Consider the following 25,661-nt stretch of genomic DNA (forward strand, 5'->3'; position numbering starts at 1 on the left):
ACAATGCGGAGCGGCCTCCTGCTTTCTCAAATCACTTTCACCAGGAAACCATCAATAATGCCACACTCAGCTCCCCATGAAGGACCTCTGTGAGGTAAATGACCTAGACAGCTCCAACAGCGTTCTGGCTGGGGAGGCGGAATCCAGAATGTCAGAAATTCCAGAAGGAAGGTGCCCCTTCAAAGCAGCCTCAGCCTCTGGATATTCTTGGCCTTAAAACTGAGCCAGGGAAAAACATGCAGTGTATCTGCACCAATTGAGTTGGAGCAAAGATGTTGTGTTTACATGTCAGTGAAGGGAGGCAGACATGTAGCAGAGCGTAATGAGGCCTTCGTTACTCCATACAAAGCTGACTTTCATGCCAATGACGTGGAACAATTAGAGAGAGTTAAATGCCCTTCAAGTATTTAATGAGAGGAGTGTGGTGGAAGAACAGTTTGTATGTGTGAGAGAGAGAGAAAGAGAGAGATACAGCTACCATACTACTACAGACAATACTGCTGAGCTATTGTAGCATGATAACTTCAGATCATTGAAGCTGGTGTTGAACATCTGTGATAAGTGTCCTAACAAACACATACTCCCGCCACCCCGGAGTCTATTCATATTGACATTCATGAGCCACACTGCAAACACGACTCTCCTGAAATGACCTGTGATAAGAATGTTAAAATTCATGTTCACATTGGGAGTACACAGCAGAAACTTATTTACAGTCATCCAATAACCACAAAAATCAACAACAACAAGAAAAAAATGCGCTCGAGAAGAACCCAGGGTCAAGCACCCAGTCAGACTGGGCTCCTCAATATTGCCTTCAACATGGCAATGGGCCAGTCCCACAATGAGGAAACTATAAAGGTATTTTCCCCTGGCTTATTGCTTCACAAGGTCCTTTCCTTTCCACCTTTTCCGATATTTCCTTTTCCTGATGTGCTTTTTTTCCAAAGCACCAACCTTAAGGTTGGCATGTGCCCTTCTGAAAGGCACAACAAACAAACAAATTTAAAAACGCAAGCCATTTCTGCTACCGTAAGTCTCAAAGTTGTTTCAGTTGGCTGCCTGAAGAAGAACACTCAGAATGCACTGAAGTGTCTGGAGAAGATTAATCAGTCGGTATGGTGAAGGCAAAACGGGAGCGAAATGAATGTTCCATTCTGCAGTACACCCCTCTGGGTTTTCTAAGAAACCCCAGCCCTAAAGCATCCCCATCACTGCTGGTGATGTCAACACCTTCTGATGTCAACACCTTTTGGATAAAAAAAAACAATGCTGTAACCACTGAAAAAGCCTGCGATCTAGGCAACATCAGATTCAAGAGAGCACTGATCTTAGCTGTTGGTGAAACATGCTTGGGGCTCTGAGCAAACAGCTGATTCATTTCCTGTAGGAACATGTTTCTGTGAAGAGATTAATTCATTCCCAGAGAAACACGCACATATCTGGAGAGCACTACAGCACCCATTCCTAACTTCTGTACTGGAACTCATGAACTTGAACATTAAATTGAATGAACCTTAATCCAAAGCAGCGGTCTCCCAATAGTTATGATCTTACAGGAATAAAAAACCCACAGAAATTACTTCCTCTGATCCTAACTTAGTTGTGACCTTCGTCAAGTCATATTTTGTGACACCTACCCACAATATTCTTATTATTATTAACAATGATTATTTCTATAACAGAAATATTTCACACTTGGTTTAAATCCAAATCCATTTTTACTCCATGTAGAATTGTCATTAGACACATACTTCACTACAGATTCAGCACAGCATACACAGCAGGATTTAAAATCACTTACCAACAGTTTGTGCCCTCCAGATATTAGTCTTCTAGACAACAAAAATAATTCTGAAGTGATTTATAAATTATTTAATATTATCCACCTCTCCCTGTCTGTACCTAGCCACACTGCCTAGTTGTGATGTAACAGACACATGGTCACTCTCATCTAATGGAGGGTCAACCCAGCTGGCCAACCCAACCTAGACAGTCCTTTCTATCATCAAATGACAGAGATGATCAATTTTTTGATCAATGTAGACAATGTAGATAATGGGACAGAAATAAAGTAACTGTATTGAATTGAAACTGGCTTCTAATGTGGCCTGTAGATGAATGTTGAGAGTCCCTGCTTCCTGCCAAGTCTAAGACAAAGAGAAGCTGAGAATTGCACTAGAGATGACTCTGGAAGGATGAATGGTGAATACAAACGCCCGGAGAGAGATTGGAGCTCCTTTTCCCAGATAAGACAGAAGGGCGGACATCACCTGACCGACACATCAGTGGCTGTGGAGAGGAGTCACATGATCAGATCTGTCTTTGCCGGACGCATGATGCCTGGGAACCCGGAGACCTCCACCACAGGGGCGCGGGACCCCCTTCTTCGTCTGTCCCCACCCGGATCCCATTACACGGCGGGCAGATCCCGTTACAACGACAACAGGGTCATTACAGTCGCTGTGTTTCAGGGCATTGTCTGAGACCTTGATTCCCCCTGACCCCAGAGAGCTACAGCCTCACCAGCCCTCTCTCTGCCTGCTGCTGTTCATGGAGGCCGATGTCGATCGCGTTCGAGACTTCACAGCCCGCATGGAGAGCAGGTGAGGCACGGCACCCTCGCCAACCCTCAGTTTCGCCATTCGATCCCATGCATTGTCTCTGGACCGCGACATGGAATGCATCAAAGGACATGCTGCATTTCAGTAGATTTGATTTTCCATACAATCAAAGCGGGAAGGTTGCGTTTGATGTGGTTATAGCCGTATTTGGCTTGGAGTCCGATGAAGGGATCACAACTGGACGTGGGCCGAGGTTGTTGATCCCCCCTCGCGGACATTGTAAATAGCGGAAGGAAAGGGAGAGATGGGGTGGAGGAGAGACGCTTTGAACAGCAGATGCAGAAAGGAAGTGGTCAGTGGGATTTTTATGGTTGTGGACTGGACCTGTTTGTCTAGGTTTGGTTAACAGCACAGGGATTGCGTCAAAATTCTCCTCCATAATCTTTGTTTGGAACTTGGAGCAAAGAATGAATTTTAATCAGAGCAGGAATACAAGTAGACAGAGCTTGCAACACACAACTTCATTTTGGCCTGTGCTAAATGTAGGCTAATCTATGCTAAAATGAATGCCAAACATGAAAAGTCAAGAATTACAGCTTGATCTGCTACTCAGCGTAGAGGCTGCAAAGTCTCTCAAAGGCACACACCCACATACACCTTGAGCAGCACTAGTCAGAACTCCACCACACGCAGCTATGCCTGAATATAGCAAGCTGACACTTTCACACTCCAGCTGCTCTACTGCACGACGCAACCAGCGACGCATCACCCTGCAGACCAGGAGAAGCTGCGTGAAGGAGGCTCGTTCCGACAGCACAGTTATGATTTAGCTGTACAGCATTGCTGTGGCAGGGTACTGGCTGGGGAGTCCATCAGCAGGTCTATAAAGGGTTAATACATACACGCTCTGCCCTCCCCAGCAGAGGCAGCAGATGAGAACATAACTTCGCTCCAATTAAATATCACCATATCAGTCCCACACTTGTGATTGGGGGGGGGGGGGGGGGGGGGTGCCAGGCTGAAAATGAGCCAAAGTCACAGCAATCATGCTTATACACACTGTCTGTGTCTTTGTCATTCCTGTAGGTAGCACATAGCTTTCCCCTGATAACCGGTGCTTTCCATTACAAGACCCCACCCAAGGGTGACATCCAGGAAACTTGCAACAATTTAAGGAATTTTAGGGGAAGCTCACAAAAATACTCACTGAAACTCGTAAGGGTATTGTACAGCAGTCCCCTCTAATAAACCGCCCTATCCTTTGTGATGGTTATAGAACAAAACAGCACTGTCCTACTAACCACAACTCCACACCGATGCCCTTAAGGGAACACATTCTGCTAAACCTTCCTGATTCCCCAACAGCTGCAGGTTCAGCAGTCGTAAAAAAAAACTGGCAAGCAGTGCCAGGGAAATGGCTGTGGAGTAAGGTAAGAACAAATCCAAAGGATCGTTACAGTAATTACAGTATGATGCTGACCTTGGAGTCTTTCCATTGCACTGAAGCTCCCCTGCTTCCACTGCCAGAATGCACTTCAGGGGTGAGCTTTCCCTTCAGAGGAAACGCACAACCACCCTGTTCGTCCCGAGTCACCTGATATCTGTCTGTCACGTCAGGACACATCCGGGACGAGCTATAACCATCCTCTATCGAGACGGGGACAGAGGAGGTCACAGAAGGTGATAATGACATCACCTCTGGGCTACTCACACCATATTCTTTCACTTCAACATCACAACAGATTTTTTTTTGTGTAGTGAACAGATAGCCAGCTCTTTGTGCTTCACACTGAAAGTTCCATCTTTGCTGTTGTGGAAGCTGTAAGTGTTCCGATTGGCTGGATCATTATGACAGTTCTTTAAGGGGCCTGGTCTAAAACAGAACACTTGCAAGTAACATAGCAGAGACCTCCAGAATCAACTGTTACCACCAGAACCTCCTACACCAGGAAGTACAGACAGTTCAAGGAACACAGTGGCCTCCTATCTGGTCATAATATACAATATTTGTCACATTACCTTCCTGCCTCTGGCAGAGACCTCTCTTCCTTGTAACAAAAGGCCCCCACTGCAATGCAGTGGCTGCTCCTTCATGCGCAGAGAAACACGCAATGTGTGTTCTTTTCCCCCTCCATCCCTTATGCCCGCTGGCCTCTGCGCTCACGCCACACAACACAAAGGACAGGCACCCATCTACGTGCGATCATGTGGCTCCATTCCTCCGGGTGAATCCTGCTTCTCTCAGCTTACTCCTGTATGCTTCTCAGTATTTGCCTGCTGTTGAGAGGAATCTATGAAACAATGACTTTTTACATAACCCACTGACATGGAGAGACTCATTCATTCTGTACAGGGACAAGGCAAACTCTATAGGGCAGATGACGGGGATGTAGGTCAGACAGCATGTTGCAGCGTACATGGTCTATGCTATCTGATAAAGTTAAAGTTCATTATTACCATGTGTTTGACCATAAAAATGAACTATGGGATGTATTAAAGACCTTGAGAAAAGTCGACCAATGCAATTCCCATGATACAAACCAAATACTTTGAACTACCTCAAACTTCTAAAAGGAAAGACAAAAGCATAGCACTATACTCTAAACTTGCTCCCCCAGTCACTCAGAAACAAATCTGTAGTATGTATAGTATTAAAACCCTGGGGTAATACTTTTGCTAAACACTACGGAGACACCCACTAAGAACATGTTAAACGTAAAGCAAATTAACCTTAAAGGATAACAGTAAACCAGTGGAAAAACATCCTCCCCTATTCAGTGTCATTCTGCCATCCTTCCCAGCATGCCACCGTGAGGCGATAAATTCCATAGTTTGTGCCATGAGAAAATGACGCCCAGGGAAAGTGTCTGGCTGGACAAACAGACACTGGCATTTTCAGTTAATTTCAAGCCCCACTTACACACTTGTAGAATAATAAGGTAAAATACAGATTCCCTCTGAGTATACTAGTCTGCACCCAGAGAAGCCAGACTTGTTTGGTGGCCTGGGAAACTATGAATTCATGCTGGAGTTGCATGTGGCACAAGTCTTGGTCAGTGGCGTGGTAACAGTCTCCTCCTTGTTAGTCAGCGATTTAGCAGTCTCTGGCAGGGCTTTGAAGAAACCTCCCAAAACACCACTCCCAACAGCCTATTCATAGTCATACTGATCACAGCACTCAAGACCTGCTGTTAAACATGAGGCAATATTTACACAGGGCTTTCACTCCCTGCGCCCTCTTGTTCAGGACAGCAGGTCTATATATCCAGTAGGAAATGACTCACACTTTACAGGAAAATAATTCTCTCTAATGACCTCAGCTTTGGAGATATACTGCACCATGTTCTAGGTTACTGTTAAAATACATCAGTTATTTGCTGGACAGATGCTCTTAACCAAGACAACTTGCATTGCAGGTTATGTTTAAAATCCATATTTTGAGCTTGGTATTTACAAAAGCAATTCAGGTTACAATGGTAGAAGGGACAGCAGTGTAGCATAGTGGCAAGGAACAGGACACGTAACCAAAAGGTTGCCGATTGGATTCCCAGCTGGGGTACTGCTGTTGTACCCTTGGGCTAGTTTCTAAACCCAGAATTGCCTCAGTAAATATCCAGCTGTACAAATGGGTAACGTAAAAAATTACCTAACGTAAAAAAAGTAACCTATGTCAGTTGCTCTGGATAAGAGCATCTGCTAAAAGCCAATAATGTAATGTAATGCAATGTAGAAGGGTACATCAGTGTCAATCCTTGGATTCAAACTGGCAACCTCACAGACACAAGCATGGCTGTCTAACCACCTAAAATGGCACACTGCCAACTCACACTGGAGCCAGACATTTCTGACAACCATGTAAGGCATACAAGGAGAAGGATGACCCTGACCGGGAGATCACAGCAACACAGTGAGGTCACAGCGAATAAAAAAAGTTCAGCCAAAAGCAGGATCTTTAAAATTAGTAAACACAGGCTTATAACGCATTAAAGGATTTCACTGTTATTTCTGTATAGAACTTACAGAATTGCATCAGTTGCGATGTTTGTCCACTGCTTGCTTGTAAGTCTCTTTGCAGCTAGAAGGGGGTTAGCTTGCTTAGCAGCATCAACAGAGGCATTTCAAAACACCATTTTCAGGCAAACATGAATGGTGAAGGTAATTCAAAACACCACTCCATCAAAATACAACAGGCAGCTCCACGGTGGCTGGGTGCGGTACACAGATCTGCTGCCTCGGCTGTTTTCTGACACATTTGCTGCTCTGACTGTAGAGCCAGGTCAGCTCTTCCTTCTCCTCAGATAAATTCATAGGAAGCAAACAGAGCTGTCTGCCTGCTGAAATAATCTCGCTTGGACACGTACACAAACATGCACATACAAGCACAAATAAAACACAAATGCACATGCACATAGGCACACATACACTCAAGCACACACATACACTCACTCAATCATTCAAACATGCACACATGCGCACACACACCCCCACGTTTAAAACAGGTTATAAATCACAACAGTGGGCTGCTGTTCAAGACAAACGGGAAAATATTCCCAAACCGAGTAACCCTGTGCACCTTACTCCCAATCCCAGGATCATGTCAGCCATGATAACTCCGCAAAGAACAGCCAGGTCCTCCGTGTCTATTCAGCCCCAAGCATGAAGCTGGGGAAAGCAAAATGCAATGCTCATCACCGGCACTCAGCATCAAAAGCAAATTAGGAGCTGCTGCCATTTCCCAGGCGGCTGTGGGGGCATGGTGATGTCATCCTCTTTTTGTCCACTCACTGGGTGAGTTCATCCCAGCAGAGGGAACCTAATGTCCAGCACCATGTAAAATTGGACAGGTGAATTTAGGAATTCAGAAAATGAACACTGGTCACGCTTTCAAAAGTATTGTGCCATAACCTGGAATAATAAGGATGTATAGCTCGTCCTAAGGGTGCGAACAACTGCTAACACCATCACATCTTTGGATGTTTGGCCACCTGTGAGATAAACTAAACCACCTTTGTTATATGGTTCTAGACAATCGGTCATACAGTAGAGTCTTTCTGTCTGCTTTGATTGGATGCTGATGGGAGTCAGTCAGGGTGACTTAAATCTTCCTCCAATCAAATCTTTCTTCTATCAACAAGAGTAGACTGACTGGTCTACATCAATTATTTACTAAACACTCATACACAGGATGGAAGGGCAATCCCCAGTGGTCTGTAGCATTCTATTACCCCGGAGGTGATTACTGCTTGCAGAAAGTGAAGTGTGGTTAAAACAGTGCAATTGACACGGTATAGAGCAGCGTTTCCCAAACCTCTCCTGGAGGACCCCTTGTCCTTCATGTTTTAGATCTCTCCCTGCTCCAAAACAGCTGATTTAAATGATCAGTTTGTTATTAAGCAGCTTCAGGAGTTCATAACAAGTTGACCATTTGAATCAGCTGTGTTGGAGCAAGGAGAGATCTAAAACATGCAGGACAAGGGGTCCTCCAGGAGGGGTTTGGGAAACGCTGGTACAGAGTGACGGACTGAAAGGATGCAAAGAGGCAAAGATCTGGGATGTGGTGGGAGACGCAACCTGTACATTCAGTGATGCACAGCCAGGACATCTGTCACTGTCCCTGGAAAGAGCTGAGTGAACTGAAATAGCGGTATACCCTAAAATAGAAACAAATTACAGTATACGAACACATACATAGGGATGCACTCCAGGGCCTAAGAAAACTGGGTAATTAGCAGAGTGTTGTTAACTGACGAATGAATATTGACTGCACTACGTATGCATTAATGAAGATGCATTAACCCTCGGGTTTCACTCGGAGTTAGCGCTGGAAGTGGCTCTGCCTCAGCTTCATTGGCGAATGCTGCACTGAGGCCTCAGGAGCTGGGGTGACTGACCACAGTTTAAGACTTTATTCAGTGTGCTCTCCTGGGCTGGATCAGTGAGAGCTGAAAGCTCCCACACTCTCAGTCAGAGCCAGAGTCAGAATCACACTCAGAATGTTGAGTGAAGCACTCTGGGAGTTTACCAGTGGTGTACTTTGCAAGCGTCATTTACCAAGAATATGTAAATGGAACCTGAAATTTAATTTGAAAGCTCTGTTAAATTTCATTTCAGTATCTGAACATGTGCCACACTGGAGAACATTTTGGCAGATGTGCCAAGCACACTCCAAGCCAACAAGCATGCACAAGGCCAAATTATAAATGCTTCAGCCAAACACTGGATCTGTTTTCACTGCACCACTACATGTTTTTCTCGCCATAGGAGAAGAGTGTCATCTGAGCCCAGGAGTGTGTAGATTCAAGAGGCCATATGGCAGCCCTGCAGATGACCACTCTGACTCCCTAGAAGCCTTTCCTCCAGGTCAGTTGTCTGAGCACCACAGGGAGACCAGGGTGACTGTGCCCTGAAAAACACATGCCAAAGCTCTGCCGTGCCCCGGAGACTTCCACGGTTTGTTGCAGTTGTATAACACATAACCAGTGCTACTGCTACGGCCACCCCCCAAACCTGTGTCCTGCAATAACACCGCCGAAAGACGACTGGCCCTGCTGTCAAACGACACTGTGCGGCTCTGTATGATGCTCAGTATGATGACCGGAGCAATCCGACCAACTGGGCAACTTAAGCATCAAAGCTATTCAGCATAAGGCTATAGGCTTTGTTCTAGGGTATACAGCTGTTTTCACAGGGGGCCATTTTATCCTTGAATACAGCGCTGAACCTAAATTGCTTCAATAAAACATATACAGAATAAAATAACTATACAAATGGGTAATGTGCAAAACCAAGCTCCAAGTCACTCTGGATAAGGGTGTCTGACAAGTAAACAACCAATGAAACTAAGGGAAAACGCTGTATGGGTGGTTAACCATGAAAAGCTATGATGGTGAAGTGTTGTGGAACACAGAGGCCAAAAGCCACACAGAAAAAGGAGTGTCAGATACTTCCACCTGCTTCATATGGCTCCACCTGCTCCATCCACACCTCAGCGCTGCACATGCGCCACTCTTCCACGGAGCGCTGGAAACGAGTCACCCAAGACCGTCAGCACAGGGCGGCACGGCAACACAAGCAGAGCGGAACGTGACGCAAACTGCCGCGCCGAGCAAAAGCAAACACTGGAGCAATTAGCATACGCCTCTCAGATAGGCACGTCACAGACGCTATCTCTGACTGACACCTGCACACGGCAAAGCCCTAGGGCAGGAGAGGAGCCCTCAGTGCAAGCTGAGGAAGACACTTCAAAAATCAGAAAAAAGATGGATCAAGAATGACAAATTCAGTGAAGAATAAGGTTGAAGGTTGAAATGAATGCTTCAATGATTTTCATAAAGCCCCACAATGCCATAAATAACCTCACAAAAAAACAAAAGTGAACCTGCAGTCATGTGCTGGCTTCTAAGGACAATTATGAATTTCGCTTAATCACTGGCTCCTCCCTGCAGGGTACAGGAACAGCCCACAGGCAGAGCTCCAAAAGTCACGAAGACATGATATTCGCTGTTCCCAACCCGTAGAGAATGCCGAACGCTGACCCAAACGGAGAAGGACATGGTGTAGCTCAGGTCACTGTGACGCATGAGCAACTTCAATTACTCATGTCAATAACATTCTCTGAGTTTAAAGGCTTAATTCACTACACTACACCTGAGGAGTGCACCTCTGTTTTATCCTTGTTTACCCAGTGTATATAGCTACGGCTTGTTTTATGGCCTGTTTATGTGTCTTACTATTGTGATACTGTCATTGTAACTGTGTCTATGTCAGGTCTCCTGTGAAAAACAGAAGTCAGTCTCAATGGGGTTTTTATGACTAAATAAAGCACACACAAAAATAATATTCTAAGAGCCAGTCTGCAGCGATTGGAATTTGTGATGGCGGTGGGACCTTCTCTGCTTGAAATTACATTTCCTTTACTGATGTCATAAATGTAATTACGTAGTAATATTTAAACATACCGTACTCCCATTTGCTGGACCAGGTGCTGTTCAGTGTTCAATGCATGCCTCCTGTGTTAGCATACTTTGCTTAGAGGACACTGTGGATGAAAGTATACTCTGTTTATCACGCTTATCTCATTCATCTCATTTTACACAGCGCAAACGTGGCAGCCATGATGCTGACGATGACAAATCTTTTAGGAAATCGATCACTCTGTGCACCCGTGGACCAGGCATGCCACTCTGTCTCTCACAACACGGTCTCCCGTGGCGACACGCATGATCGAGTGGTCCCTCAGAAAGAAGTGGGGGAAAAAAAACCTGCCAAGAAAGGTTAGGGGAGGGTCTTCACCGCAGTGATGTTCTATGAAACTAGACTCGATCAAAACAGACAACCTCACAGGGGTGCTTTCCCAAACAAAGCGAGCTTTGTTTCACTCGGCTGCCCCTCAGCCTTTTGAAGTTTTCTGACAGAGACGTAAAACGTGACCCCTCTACAAGGTCGACTTCAACCCAAAACAATAATTCTGACCCCCATCCTCCTCCACAGAACTGAAGAAGCACTTGCAGAGGTAATCTAATGAACATACAACTGCAGACACCGTAAAGGACCTAATTACTTTAAACTCTCATTAGTTAATTGACTTTATTATTATTAGACTGCGTTTAAAAGCAATGATCAATGCTTGTTGATGTTGGTGGGAAAAAGTAAAAGTTAAGAAGTTAAATCAGTTAAGCGGACATACTCTCCACTTAACTAAGAGGAAAAAGCATATGAGATCAGGTCACGTTATAAATAGGTTTCTTAAGTGAATAAGAATTTCGGCACAAAAAGTCCTTAAAGTGAGGTGGGCCCATAGTAGAGCTGGAAAAGATGAAAAGAATATGGAGACCACAGGAGAGGCTACAGTTCTCGCTCCGTGGCCCAAGAGTCACATGACTCTGGCTCCTATACGCTTAATGTTCACACACACTGAGCCTCTCAGACACACACATGTGCGTGCGCGCACACACACACACACACACGCGCACACACGCACACACACACACACACAGTCACTCAGCCCAAATCGATAACCGTCCTTCAAAGTCTAGTCCAGACCATAAACCATCACTAACACCAAATCAAATTCTATGCCAATTTCTTTGGCATAGAATCACAAACACCCTTCCCTTAAGGTGTTTTCAGGCTAAACCAATATATCAACCTTCCCTTGCCCAGCCTAATGTGTCATGCTATATAATCAGTGGCATACTGTGAGGTGTACCTCAGGGTGTACCAGAACCCTTGCCACGTCTATACACTGCTCATTTGGCGGAAAAGTGTATGAATTAAACAACCCATCCGCTTCTATTCAGGCACAGTGAGTACTGAGGTGGGGAAACACACCACAAAGACCTTTCACAGCAGGAAGACAATGTAACTATTAAAGTTTTTACTCATGGGCTGAGTGAAAATGAGAATGTGAAAGATGAAAATTTATGTAGATATATAACATCATTACTTATCAGTGGGATTTCCTGCTGAACTAACATATACTTGCGTATTCCCTGCCACTTTAAAAGAAAACATTTCTAAAAAAATTAAGAAAGATTAAGAAAGAACAGCTTGGCTCTTGATTTGGTGTGTCAGTCCATAGGCTTCACACTTCATATGTCCATCTGCTAGTAAGAGGTTAACCTGAATGAGAACTTCAAAGCTCAGTTCTCAACATCATCTCCCATTGAATAGTTAAGCATTAACAGAAAGGGCCAGAACCGCGAATTGAGCCTAATCCATCAGAGGAGCAGCAGCATCACGAGACTGGAAAGGTCCTGTAATGCCAGAGGGGTCAACAGAAAAACACAGTCTGAAGACTGGGCCCCACCTCCACCTCAAAGAGCTGCCAAGTCCCACCCCACCCCCCTGACTAGTACTGACAGGGGCCAGGGCGAGCAGTGCTGTTGAGGAAGTATCGACCTGACGGATGACCGGTCCCTGCATCCCCCTGCAACCCCCTCCTCCCCAAGTCAGAGTATCTCTTTTCCCATGGGGATCTCTCTGAAACAGAATCTGCCAGGGTGCGGTCTTTATACTTGCAGTTTTGGGTTCTTGCCTGTCTGTGGGAGTGCCTGTGGTTGAGCCTGCCATTTCAAATCTGAGCACTCACATCTCTCTCCTCATTGGTCATTTCAGCAGAGCTATGAAATGTACCTCTGACACATCTCTGAAAAATGACCACTACAGTGTTATTTCATATTCATGCATCAGTGCCAGCTTGTAGTAATGATCTGAGGTTCCCAGAAACAATATGATCAGCAGAATACATCTCAGCAGGAGAGTTTGATTGGTTGCACCAAGCACACAAAAGTAGTGGTTTCTTGATCATCCTACTGGCACCAACTTCACAAACATCACTCAGGGGAATATTTTTTGGGACCCAAATCTAATAATGAGAATCAGTCTCTCCAGCCCCCATCATTGCACCCGCACCACAGAAGTCTTGAGGGATCAGATAACCAATCGGTCATTAGGTTACTGAGGACTTCCCGTTTATACCATAAACTGTCCGTGTGAACTGTGAACAAGGTCTGTGCAAAATGGAGGAGATGATACAGAAGAGGAGACAAAGTAGCTAATAAGGAGTTTATTTCCCATTGTAAATAAACTTTGTGTATTAAAGGCAACGTTCTTCTTACTGTTACATGGAAATGTAAATGGTGGAAATGTAGAATTTACAGTGTGCTTGCTAGTCAGCTAACTATGATAGCCATTTTTTATGATAATCACAGTTCTACAGCTTTGATAACTAACTAGCCCGCAAAATAGCAGGAGCTATTCAAAGAGCAGACCAAGACTGACAGAATCTTGAATAGATAAAAAAAGATTACTTTTCAAAGGATGCCTGGGTTGGAACAAAAATGAAAAAAAAGACTACTTGAATTACCCTTTTCTCAAAAATAATTTATGGTATGAATTAGAAAATTTGACTGTGTTCTAATCTCCATATTACAAACATATATGCCAAATGTAAAGAAAACTGGAGAGGCCAAACACCAGGCCAGGTCACGTCACGCCAAAGTCATCCCTGTTTCCTACAGCATGAGCCACAGGTGAAAGAAAGGGCACAATTAACGTGAGGCCAAAAATCTCACCATTTATTCGCATGACCTGACCGTACAGCAGGCCTCGAGGGCCTGGAGCACGAGGATTCTCTACAATCTCAGTGGGAACAAACAGCCGCTGTTCCCGTTTCAAGACACTTTTTCTGGGAAGAAATTCAGAAGAACATCGCCAGAACTCTTGATGGTGGGGCGGCTGGACCAGGACTGACAGCTGTCCTCTTTTTTGGCAGCAAATGTCAAATGTCATGTCAACTGTATAATACACCTGACCTTAGTGTGAACATATGGAAAAAAATGTTGTTGATGCTATACTAGAAAAAAAGTTACATACATACATGTGCCCATATTGTAGAGTGTTCCGTGCAAATATATAAATATCAGCTGAGGGTATGGAATCCTTAATGAAGAGCACCAAGAGTTTGACAGATTCATCTCTTCCCCCCTAGCATGTACAATTATCTCCCTCAATCCACCCTCCATTGTGCCAGGTGTTCATTTTTCTCCAATTAACTGGTGTCCCTGGGAGAAGACAAAGCATGCACCTCTTATGAACAGAGTATCCTGACCAGCCTTGGTCCCTAATCTGTACCCTCAGCACTGGCTATCCCCTCCTATCTGTCAAAGCAATGGACTGCGGTTGTCTCTCTGGATGACCAGGAGGAGCATTCCCGCTGTGCACACAAGCGACCATGACCACTTAACTGCAATGTTCTACATGAATGGAGAGCAGAATCCCTTCCCCTTTAAATGAGTGAAATGGACCAGGAACTCCCAAACTGCATTCTCCAAGTTCTTCCACTACTGAGGCCCAAGAGGAGACACCCGATGTATTCTCAAGGAGATGCAGAAATTCGCCTTCTTAATCAGAAAATTTGATGAGTGATGGATACGATGACGCAACAAAGTCCCTGTATCCCGAAGCTGGAGAGCATCATAAATACATTTTAAAGGGAAAGCTTATTAGATTACAGTGTAAGAGTCTCTTCATTTTCCAATTATTCCTGGATCAAAAGAAGACCCTTCTTGCAAAATCGATGTTAGCTTAAGAGGCGTGCTTGATCGTTCATCTGCCATTCTCTCCAAGGCTTTGATGGAGGAGATAAGTTAAGATCTGGCTGCCAGGAAATCCCCCCAGTAGGATGCACTGATCCCACCTTAATTCTACTACAAGCAAACTCTGGGTTAATCCTCCTTTCCATTCAGCTGTGTGTGTGTGTGTGTGCTTGGGGGGAGTTGAACAGTGAACAGTCCAGTACATTAAAGGCATGTACAGAGGGTAGAACCAGGCTGAAGGACTCGTGGTGCTGGAAGACCAGCATGCAATGCAGCTTGTGTCCAAGGGACAGTCAATCACAGGCCCAATCACATATTTCCAGGTTATGCCCCTTCAGTGCTAGCCCAGCCCTATGGTGTCTAAGCTTCAGGCACGTAAGGAGGTAAATATGCGGTGATCATTCAGGTGTGGGTGGGGGGAGGGGGAACCACATCAGATGCATTTGACAAACTTTCTATTTACAGATCGTTTCGCCACTGGCCAGCATTAACCGGGCCTTGGGGAAAGTGGGTCAAATTTCTGTGCTGGAGTGAATTATGCCAGAAGGGCTCGTGTTTAGTGTCAGCACAGGAGGGGTTTAATTGTGTCAGGGAGAGGGGAGAGAACCAATCAAGGCAAATGCGACAAAACAGCAGAGGTAATACAATAAAGACTGAGAGGCGTTCCTGGATGTTTGGCAGGAGGGCGAGGGGTGTGAGGGTGGGGGGATGGGTGGAACGGGAAGCTAAGCAAATGGGGAGGGAGAGAGAGTGAGAAAGAGAGAGAGAGCGATCACATGAGTACACAGATTACAAGCAGCAAGCATGATAAAGAGTAAACAAAGTTCACGGATGGCACAGAACAGCAGCTACCGCGCGGAGCGTACACAGCAACCAAACATTCCCTGCAGCAACGCGGCCCAACTGAATGTCGCGTGTGAGAGGCCAGATACGGCTGAGGCCGCTGTGATTACAATCTCTGAATGGCAAAATTGTAAGTGAAACCAGAATGTCTGGTCAACAGCAGACAAGGCCTTGTCTATCATGAGACAATTCGAAGCTTGTCAACCATTTTCCCCCCTACATAGGGCCCATGCTCCTTTTTTCCTGTTCACACAGCATAAACCAATCATGCACCCATGAGCAAGTTAACCTGTGCACAGACAGCCCTCAGATTCCTGTATTATTACAACCAAACATGCCTCCTTAGTCAGAGCCCCTACTGGGCATGCTCAGAAGAGCCAGAAGCAGTGGCCCCCCTGGACTGGAGCTCCGTGCACCTTGACCGACTTCCCTCTTATTCCCGCTGTCAGCTCCATCACAAACAGCGGCGAGAACTCATCTCTGGGGAAAAGCTGCTTATGGGGACTTAAATATGCGGTCTGCAACTCTCTCTTTCTGAATGAGGCTCACTGTGCACTGTGCGTGTGTGTGTGTGCATGCCTGTTGATGTGCATGTGTTTGTCTCCCACTCTCTATCTACTGTTGCCACCGCAGTCATCAGCCTTCATGCTGCTCCAAAGATCCCACAAAACCATTTCAATGAAGAACGCCTTTCACACACATAACAGCCAGTTAACCTGACAGCGCTGAAGTGCTCCTGAGTGCAGTGAGAACCCTGGATACATCCCACTAAGTGCAAATCAGCTGAATCAAAAATAAATATAAAAGTGATTTAACACCAAGTGCATGGCAGACCCTGCAAGGGTGTGAACTGCAGATTCAGCAATAACACGCTCCTCATTTAAACCTGTAAAAGTCTGGGAGAAATCTGGCCAGCTCGATACCGTATGAAAAGAGACATTGGCTAAAAACCCTGTCGTTGCATTCATCAATCATCAACCCAATTTCACAGACATAAACCCCCTGCCTGCATCCAACATGCAAGTTAAATAATGCCTTCAGATGCATCCTGGTCCAGTGTATTCACACAAACCAAACAGGCTGTTAACTGTAAACTGTTAATGAGCCACTGGTCCCCCTTGGACCAAGGTATCATTTCCTACTTTGCAGGACACAAACAGACACAACATGAATAACCTGTGCTGACTGGCTACTGAGGGTGAATGAGAGGGTGGGTAGAATGAGGCTTTCTCTGGGGGGGAATTACTGCTCGCCTAATTAGGGCTTTGGGGGCCACCTAGGTCAACTTCAAATGGGAAATCCTGCAGAGTGACATTTTCGTGCCTGCCGGGGTCCCTTGGCCTTAATGATCCTAAGGAATCCACACAGACAGCTGCTGTGGTAAAAACCAGGTTAAAAGTGTTTCCACTCAAAATTATAATACTTAAATTGATCACTTTAAAGACAGGAAATCACCATGAACTTGATAGATGTTTCTGTTTTGTCTGGAGTCTGGACTGAACAACATTGGGAGCTTATTTTTTGCATTAACACAAGATGGCCTTTTCCCCCACTCCACCCTGTCTGTGGAGTTCCATGTAGAGCCCAGAGTGACAGCAGCCTCCAGCAAGAGGCTTGCATCTGTGTGCCAACTCCAGGCGTCAGTTTGGTAACCATGCCTACATGGTGTGAAAGGTTGCTAATGGTTTCTGAGAAGGGAGTTGAAAAAAAAAAAAAAAACACAACCAGGGTGTCCTGCCAGCAGTTTCTTATGAAACACGGCGTCACAAACACACCCAAAGCCCCAGGCAAATATTTCCACTTCTGTCATGGCTCACAGCAAAGCCAGACTCAGCAAAAACCATCCCTCAGCGTGTCTCCACACCTGCTCAAAATTCTGCTGTAATTAACACAGGCCTCCATCTACCAGCCTAATAAAAATACCAGTCTTTAACTACGTGCACACATGGGTTAAAATACCTTTGAGAGCCTACCTACAGACTCATTGTTCCACCTGTAGAAACTGCATAAACATGAAATGTTTTTCCCTCTGTTGCACAGGGTGTTGCTGTCTAGGAGCTAGGTGTCCTAGAATACCTCAGAGAAATGTCACCTACCTCTGACGATGAACAGGGCGAGCCATATTTATCTGCAGGGACAAAAAAAAGAATATGATTAGAATTCCATGTAGTAAATGGAACACACATTATGTACAAATATGATTTCCTATCACATAGAAAGCACACAAGAGCACGCATTTTAAGTGGCCTAACTTGTCAGGTTCTTTGGACCTAAGCCGTGCTTTTGCAAATGTGACGTGCTTCTTGTTGCTGCGATAGTGACTGATGCTATGTTGATAAAACAGGGCCTTTCGTTCCCATGAAAAGTGTCACATAATGCAAATTATGCAATGCTGACATGCAGTCATCTCACACTGACAGGTGAATGTGCTGTTGCAGGAGTACCCGACACAGGTCCTGGGCGCCCGCTGTTTCATGCAGGCTTTTTCTCCAGCCAGACGCTTACTGAACTAACCCTTTTATCGTGTTTGAAACGATTCACATTCCTTCCTCAGCTCTGAAAATGAGAGTGGCACAGAGAGAGCCTGAAAACCTGATGGACTGCAGCTCACCAGGACTGGGGATGAGTTGCCCCGCGCTGCAGGCTGTCAAATACTGTCAAAGCGTAGCATTGAAAATCCAAGCACAAAATCTTTTGGCAAATGTCACGCTCTTTCCTCAAGTGTTTTAATTTGGCAGAAAAACACCATACTGTATCACCTTATTGGTCTAAAGACACTAAAGACTCAGGAGGGTGACCGCCAGCACATTCAAGTATATCCCAGAAGCCTTTCTGCCTCAAAATGAAGTTTCAGTACAAAAACAAGGAAAACTCGGCTGGATCAGCGACTATAGAATCTGTGTTTATTCACATTGAAATGTTATAAAAGGCAATTAGTTAAGGCAGCACAGCCTCACATTATTTAGTGCTGACGTCACCTGGCTTACTAGCCGTGTGCCATGCCGGACAACACATCTAGTGATGAGCAAGCTCCACACTGACATAATGCAGGCCTTTTTCTAAATGGAGTCACACTGGCTTGGCGCTCCACTCCTTTCCCCGCTGCCAAATTTCCAATTTTCAGCCTGATGTTGCCAGCAGCATATTTCCTCCCATATAATAACCTCTTCCTCCAAAAATACCATATTCATGGCTTATTCACCGACCAATTAACAGCCAAATATGAATCCGACAGCATTTCAAAGCTAACATTCAACAAGTAATCACTGCAATCATACCTGCTGTGCTTCACAGCTATAAACAAGACAGCTCTCTAATTTGCAATTTGCATTGTTAAGGAGGGCTGCTGCAGCCAGCATTACACCTGCAGTAGATGGTTAGGGCACCATTTTTCTTTCAGAAAAGGACTTTCCCACATGTAACCATGATGAAAACCAGATTCCATCAACCTGGATTGCCCATTTCTAAAGGGATTAAATACTCGTATAAGCGAGTACATGTAACCATAGCATCATGTTTATGGATGAAATTCCTCGTTAGCTGAATAAAACTACATCTAGAGATGGCATCGATTCCATTTCAATTCAGTCAGTTCACGGAATGAACAGAAATTTTTATCACAGAAAATGATGAGGTGATTTTCAATTTAAGAATTGAATTACAGTTGATTTCTTGGATTGACCCAATGGAAATGGTATTGATCTGAACTAGAAATGTTACTTTAGATGTCTGGCCAATTGTATCCATGGCTACATCACTGACAACACCTGGCTGTTATAACAGCTTAGGTCTTTTTTCTAAACTGATAATGATGGAGAAATGCATGTCATTCTGCTATGCACACATCCCTTCCATTATTAGAGCCTGTTTTATACTGGAGTTGGAACAAGCTGTTAGATTACCTCAGAACAGTCAATGCTCTGGCCCATCTATTGAAATACAGCATATAAAATCGTTTATTACGACGTTAGATCTATTACTTTATCAATTTCTATTCTCACATCCTAATATGTTAATTTAACCTTATTGCACCTAGTGTATAGAGGCATACTCTGACTGTCAAACATTCCCAGAATGCACCAGCCTCACTTTGCCATAGCTCCAAACAACAGACTACACACAACTTCTGCGCCATGCACCAGGTGCATTTTCCCATGGTACCTCTGGCCTTTCGAGACAGGGAAAAAAAGGAAAACAATGGGCATTTAGTCCCTGGCATTCCCACAGTCACCCCGCCAGCAGTGCCTGCAGTTGTCATAGATACGCTTAGCCAACTCAGATGACACTACAGCAGAGTCAGAAGGTCAACTGTGAGCAAGCACACTCCAGGCTTTAGTGAGGCCTGTTAAGCAAGGTTTTCAATGATGATTCTCCATCTGGAGTCCTAACAAGCCAAAAAGGTCTTGACAGTTTATTACCTTTGTACAATATCCCCATGACCTCAGTAAAATAAAATTTAAACACTGGGTCACTATCAGACGGGGCATTCAAAATATTTCCACCTCCTTTTACCAATTACTCATGTTCTGTCAATAAATCTCCACTGACTGTATAAAAGAGCATTTGTTATATCAAAAACTCCACTGACGACAGTCCCCCCCCCCAAAGACCCGTCATCACTGCAGAATCCACATTTAATGACGCTTCATCAAATGACTCAACAGCAGACGGCATGATGCCCCACTCCATACACATGCTCGATTGTATCGCAACACCGTCAACACAAAACAATGCATTCAAATGATGCTCGCATGACTGCCCCCAATTCCTCACAAGCAAACACACAGTGCCGCCCTTCCAGGGCCCATCGGCTGCATTTAACATGAACTTACATTCCACAAACTTTGTCTTTGTATCAATATTTATCCACTGCCAGGATAAATAACCTCAGGTTACACTTGTTAACCAGCAGCTCTGTGGCAAGCAACAGCCCCCCACCCCCCTGAACCAACGCAACGAGGCAACACTGGTGAGCGTGCTTCATGAACCTCATGTGCTGTCAGTCACTCATTTGTCTGAACCAATCAAGAGTCTTTGTTTCTGCAGCAAAGCATTGCAATTGGCTGAAATAAATCTGTTACTAACAACACAATAGCTCCACCAATTTGGGGGTTCATGAAAGCTTACTGGCAACCCCTGCCATGCTATCTCTCTCCCTCTCTCTGTCGGTCTTCAGAGCTGAACGTCAGAGAGCCGGCTGATGCTGTCACAGCATTACCAACACACCATGTCCGCTTCGTCTCAAATAAGATCCTGTAAACTCATTTTTTGATGTTTACAGATTACATGTACCAGCAACAAGCAGTGCATCTCAACTATGCAAATTACGTAAGTGTAATAGTAGCAGAGGCTTCATGCTACTGTGTAATCCTGGCATTTGGAAGATATATACACATACTTGTATAACCAGAACAGAGTACCAGTTCAAGTTATCATTGGCAGAAGAAGGGGGAAATAGTTTCTAAACCATCCCTGAAAGTGCTCTTTCGTATGGCGAGAAAGCTGAAGGAATCGAATCTCATTTTGTAACGTCAGAAAAGCCATTAAAATGCAGCCTGTTTCCCAGGTCCCATAAAGCCACCTTTTGATGTGCGTAGCTATTTTCACTGCTCACACTTCCCACCAGTCACACTCAGCTTCACAGCTGTTTTTCCTCCTCCAGCACAGCTTGGCTCCCCATCTCTCCCACTGACAGACAATTCTACAGCTTCATTCTGTGAGGGTGTGCGTCAGAGGGCTGGAGAAGGAAAGCTGAGAGATGCTCACTGACAGTCCTCAGAGGTAGAAAAACAAACAGCCAGATTTAATTCTTATGATTATAGAGCTGTCTCCTCCACACTCTAAACCACTGCCATAGGCACAGTCACATTCAAAACAACAGAAAATGCTAGACAGCCAGAGTTTCCACAAGGGCGGTTCTCCTTGACCGGTGTGTCACTCTTGGAAATAGCACCAGGAATCAATTTCTTCCAGGGCTAAACGTCGCCACAGAGTCGTTTACACTGTGCACTTGAGTCAGGTTACACTGTGCACTGGGTCTTTGGCGGCTGTTCAATGGACACTCTCACGTTTTTCTGTCACCTCCCAAAACTCTGTGGTTGCTTCTTTTTGGGCATCTCCTGTCTTGTCCCCTAGGCTTTCTTCAAGAAAGAAGCTTTTAATATCCCCTGCCACACAGGACTTAGTCTATATATTCTGACCCCCGCCTAGAGAAAGACAGGCGTGTGGATAACCTTCTTGTCAACCACAGGCCACATTGTGTCTGGTTCAGGGTGTCACCACCACTCTCCCTGCCCATGGAACACCATTGTTCCCACTCCCACACATTCATCTGTACACTCCCATGTCAAAAGGAGACAATGGGTCACATGACCTGTATTGTCACACCCTTTGGTGCAGTACCCAGGGAAACTGTAACTGTTAATTGTGTGAAATTCACATGTTTCACTTTTAAATGTAGTCCAACCTCTGTTATATAATTCTGGATCTGTTCAGTCCCAAGCAAGAGTAACTGAAACATTCTGTACCAGAATGGAATGCTAATTTAATTTCTTCTGATCAGAGTGAATGAGAGATATCCTCACAGAGAGATGATTGGTGGTGTGAGGAGAGCTCAGGCCATCCCGGTGGTCTGGAAGGTGGCAGGTCATCTCCATGCAGAGGGTTAAATCTGCTGTGCGCTATACTGCATTAGCATTGATTTTCTGTGTTGATAATGACCTTGTGGATTGAGATCCCAGCAGCTGGATTAATAAGAGTCTGCATCTCGCGTCTCAGTCCACCACGATGACCAAAATGAGTGCGCCATTTCCTGGTGCAGTGCAGCTGTAGGCAGCGCAAACAGAGCCAACCTCCAGGCAAAAGGCCATCAGCATCACTTTGCCCAGTATTTTTATTTTGTCTGGTTCTATGTGATGTTTTAAATGTTTGTTGAGTGATCATGGGCAAATGCATGATAAATTCCTGAAAAGGCAATAAAGTTCTATTCTCTTTCAGTCTGTGAGAGGGTCTGAACAGTTGCACAGACAGGTGCATGAGTGAAGTCCCTGGTGCGGGCTGTTGACCATCAGAGGAAATGGATGCTGAATCCCGGCCTCCCTACAAGCACAGAATGAGGACACAGGTGTACTCAGAAGGGTTGGGGACAGAGGTTAGACTACTGGTCTCAAGGCCTGAAGTTTACAGGTTCATAGCAAATGCTGGGAAATCTCTATTATTAACCTTCACATCCAGTCAAAATCAATTCCAATCAATGGGTTTCAGAACACAGTTCCAAAAATGTAGGAGCCAAATTCCAAACCCTGGCTCAGGGTGCGTGCCAAGCAAATGCCGCATACATAAGCCACATGCCATTCAAATGCAGCAAAATGTACCAAAAAAAGAGAGCTGCATTTTTGTGGACTCTGAGGCAGCATAATGTCAAATTATTCGCATTCCTGCAGAGATAAATGAAAAAGGCAGAGATCCAGCAGTTCAAAGGATGCGCGCACAAAAGTGACTTCCCTTCCCTTCACTGCTGCGAGCAGCCACTGCCATTCATGGCACCCTCTAAGAATTCTGCTATCACGCTACAGCACAAACCCAGCCCTCAATTCACTCCGCGCCCAGATCCGCGTGTCAGAGAAGGGTGTCGGCCCGACCTGCGGCTGGAGCCAGAGCGCACCGATACTACCCTTCCCTAAACAGGACAGCAGCCCTTAGCAGGACTGCAATCAGCAGGATTAAATAACAATGAAGAGAGAATTCAGGGGGTGAGAGGAAAACAAAGGGAATGTCATGGTTACAGAGGGAAAGAGAGGAAAGGGTCTCCCCCCTCCCAGGCAACCCCACCCAAAAAAGACACAGGACCCTGAGGGAGTCGAAAAGTGATGAGGACCGAAGCCTCTCCACCAGCGGACTGCTTCACTCTGTCAGACACACACCCAATCAACAGCAGCCACCAGCCAAATCACCTGTTTGACTGTGACACAGCAGGCGTGCTGAATGATAATGTCAACACTTCACGGTGTTTGCACTGCACTCCTGGCAAAGCTCCAGCAGACTTCCCCACTAAACCTAACTGAAACTTCATATTTACATCAAGATTTTAAAGAGAGAGGTCATCTGCTGTTAAATTAACGTATACATACATGCACACACACTCCTGCCCATATACCAACATATTCACACCTCATATTCATACTCATTAGCACATACACACACCAAATTCCTCCTCATAACCATGTACAAACACATTTTAGAATTATCAAACACACACAGGCTACAGATACCTTTGAGCTTATACTTCTGTTTCTCTTAACTGCAGATTAATTACTGTATTCCTAGCACTTTATAAATCTGTCCTGTAAATAAGAACATGCATACTGCTTAATGCTTCTGTAGAGCATACCACACACTGAAACTGGATATATCATCTCTCATTTTCACACTTTATATATAAATACAAGCTACCACCTTCTTATCTTGAGAAGCTATTATAAAAGTCCCGATTCTGAATATTCCTGTCATATGTACCATTTCTCGACTAAATATTTAGATGGCACAGGTTCATGGCTATATTCATCAGACATACAAATGTGTTTCAGAATAACCTAATGTTATTTGCCCAATGATTTTAGATCCAATTCACGTGATGTCATTTTTATGTGCAAGACTTACTGGTCGTAATCAAATTGAATTATTAATAATATTAGTTATTAAAATTACAATGAGAAAAATTACTGGCACGGGTTTTTACCCACTGGTCCTCAAAGAAAGCGCAATAAGAACGCGACAGGATACTTAAAGTCCCAAAGTAGTAATAACGTTCCTGTGAGTATAAAACCGGGGTCCTTTTGTTCCGGCGGCAAAGGTGCTACCATTGATTGAATCACATGGTTCCATTGTTTACACCAACAAGCCCACAGCGCAGCTGACCACTATTTCCAAATTCACAGACCCATTCAGCGGGTGATGCTTTCTGAAAAAACATTTTTTAATCATAATCACGTACAGTATCACGAGAAACACATGTCATCGGCACTAATTTTCTGGGGAGAATGGGTAAAATTTTATAGCAGTAGAAATTACAAATAAAATGCACAGTGACCCCAGTAATTTTACTGAAAATGTATCTACAGATAAAAAAGGAAAGAAATTTCCAGGGTTGGTCATCTCTGTATTCTCAGCACACGGCGTGTTCTCTGACCGTATTGCAGAGGAGTGTTATGTTTTTTCTTCATATTATTATTTCTGATGGTTCGGCTCAGACAGACACAACATCTTATGGCGCCCGTATATCGTTGCATTACCATTTCTGTCATTGAAAACAAACGACATTTCTGCGATCTGCACATAGCAAATATGGCCACTTGCAATGCGTTATATGCAGTCAGCAATTCAATTAGCCTTCTCCAATTGAAATAAAAAGGCACCAAAAACGTGAAATGCCAAAAGCTGCGGAATAAATCGCATCGATAATTAGCAGATGGGCTGACGTGTAGCTGGATGCAATCCACGCAGCTACCGGGCGACCATACTGACCCCCTCTATATGCAAGATTATTCGGAACTCAAGCGGGAACATTAGCGCAGTTCGGCCGTCTGCTACACGCATCTTGCACCGCTGTCAATACACAGCTGTGACCCATATACCGAAATTATCTACATGCACAGCAGACCGTGAAAAGGTGCAAAAAATACCAAACAATGGACATGTTTACCTGGTCTACCCTGATATTGCAACCTGATGGTTCCGTCTTTATGAATCTTTACATCCCCGGGTCCTTCGATCCTTTTCGCATGATCCACCACCCGAGCTGCGGCGGATTTGGAATGTCTTCTCCGGTGCCCCTGCGCCAGAGACCTGCAGCACTGGTAACAAACTGCCCATGCCTGCTCCTCGTTGATCGGCTGACTGTACAACGTTAAAATTTCCTCCAAAGACAGTTCCTCCCCATCATCACAATCCATGTTTATGTGCCCAGGATTCGATTCATCGCCTTGGTGTTGCTGGAGATCCGGGGATATCAGCTCTCTTTCGTCCGTTTCTCGCCGCTTGGCCATCCTCTCATTATATCCAGCGAGAGAGGGACCACTGACACGAAGTAAGGAAAAATAAGTCCAGTCGACACCTTTAAGTCATTGAGAGCGATGCTGTGTGCTCCGTCTCCAACAGA

At 44.8% G+C, this 25,661-nt stretch overlaps 1 protein-coding gene across 2 annotated transcripts in view; it reads right to left on the reverse strand.

Annotated features, from left to right (window-relative positions):
- The window catches only part of LOC118784312 (protein spire homolog 1-like), a 55,622-nt gene extending 29,961 nt beyond the window's left edge, over positions 1–25,661 (reverse strand). For both annotated transcript variants that reach the window (XM_036538499.1, XM_036538498.1), the window contains exons 1-2: positions 25,206–25,661; positions 17,602–17,633 (exon numbers count right to left, since the gene is read on the reverse strand). In XM_036538499.1, coding sequence (XP_036394392.1) covers positions 17,602–17,633; positions 25,206–25,548 — 375 coding nt within the window. In that variant the 5' untranslated portion in view covers positions 25,549–25,661. The remainder of the gene's footprint in view (positions 1–17,601; positions 17,634–25,205) is intronic.

Source organism: Megalops cyprinoides, chromosome 10 (assembly GCF_013368585.1).
Source record: "Megalops cyprinoides isolate fMegCyp1 chromosome 10, fMegCyp1.pri, whole genome shotgun sequence".
NCBI lineage: Eukaryota > Metazoa > Chordata > Actinopteri > Elopiformes > Megalopidae > Megalops > Megalops cyprinoides.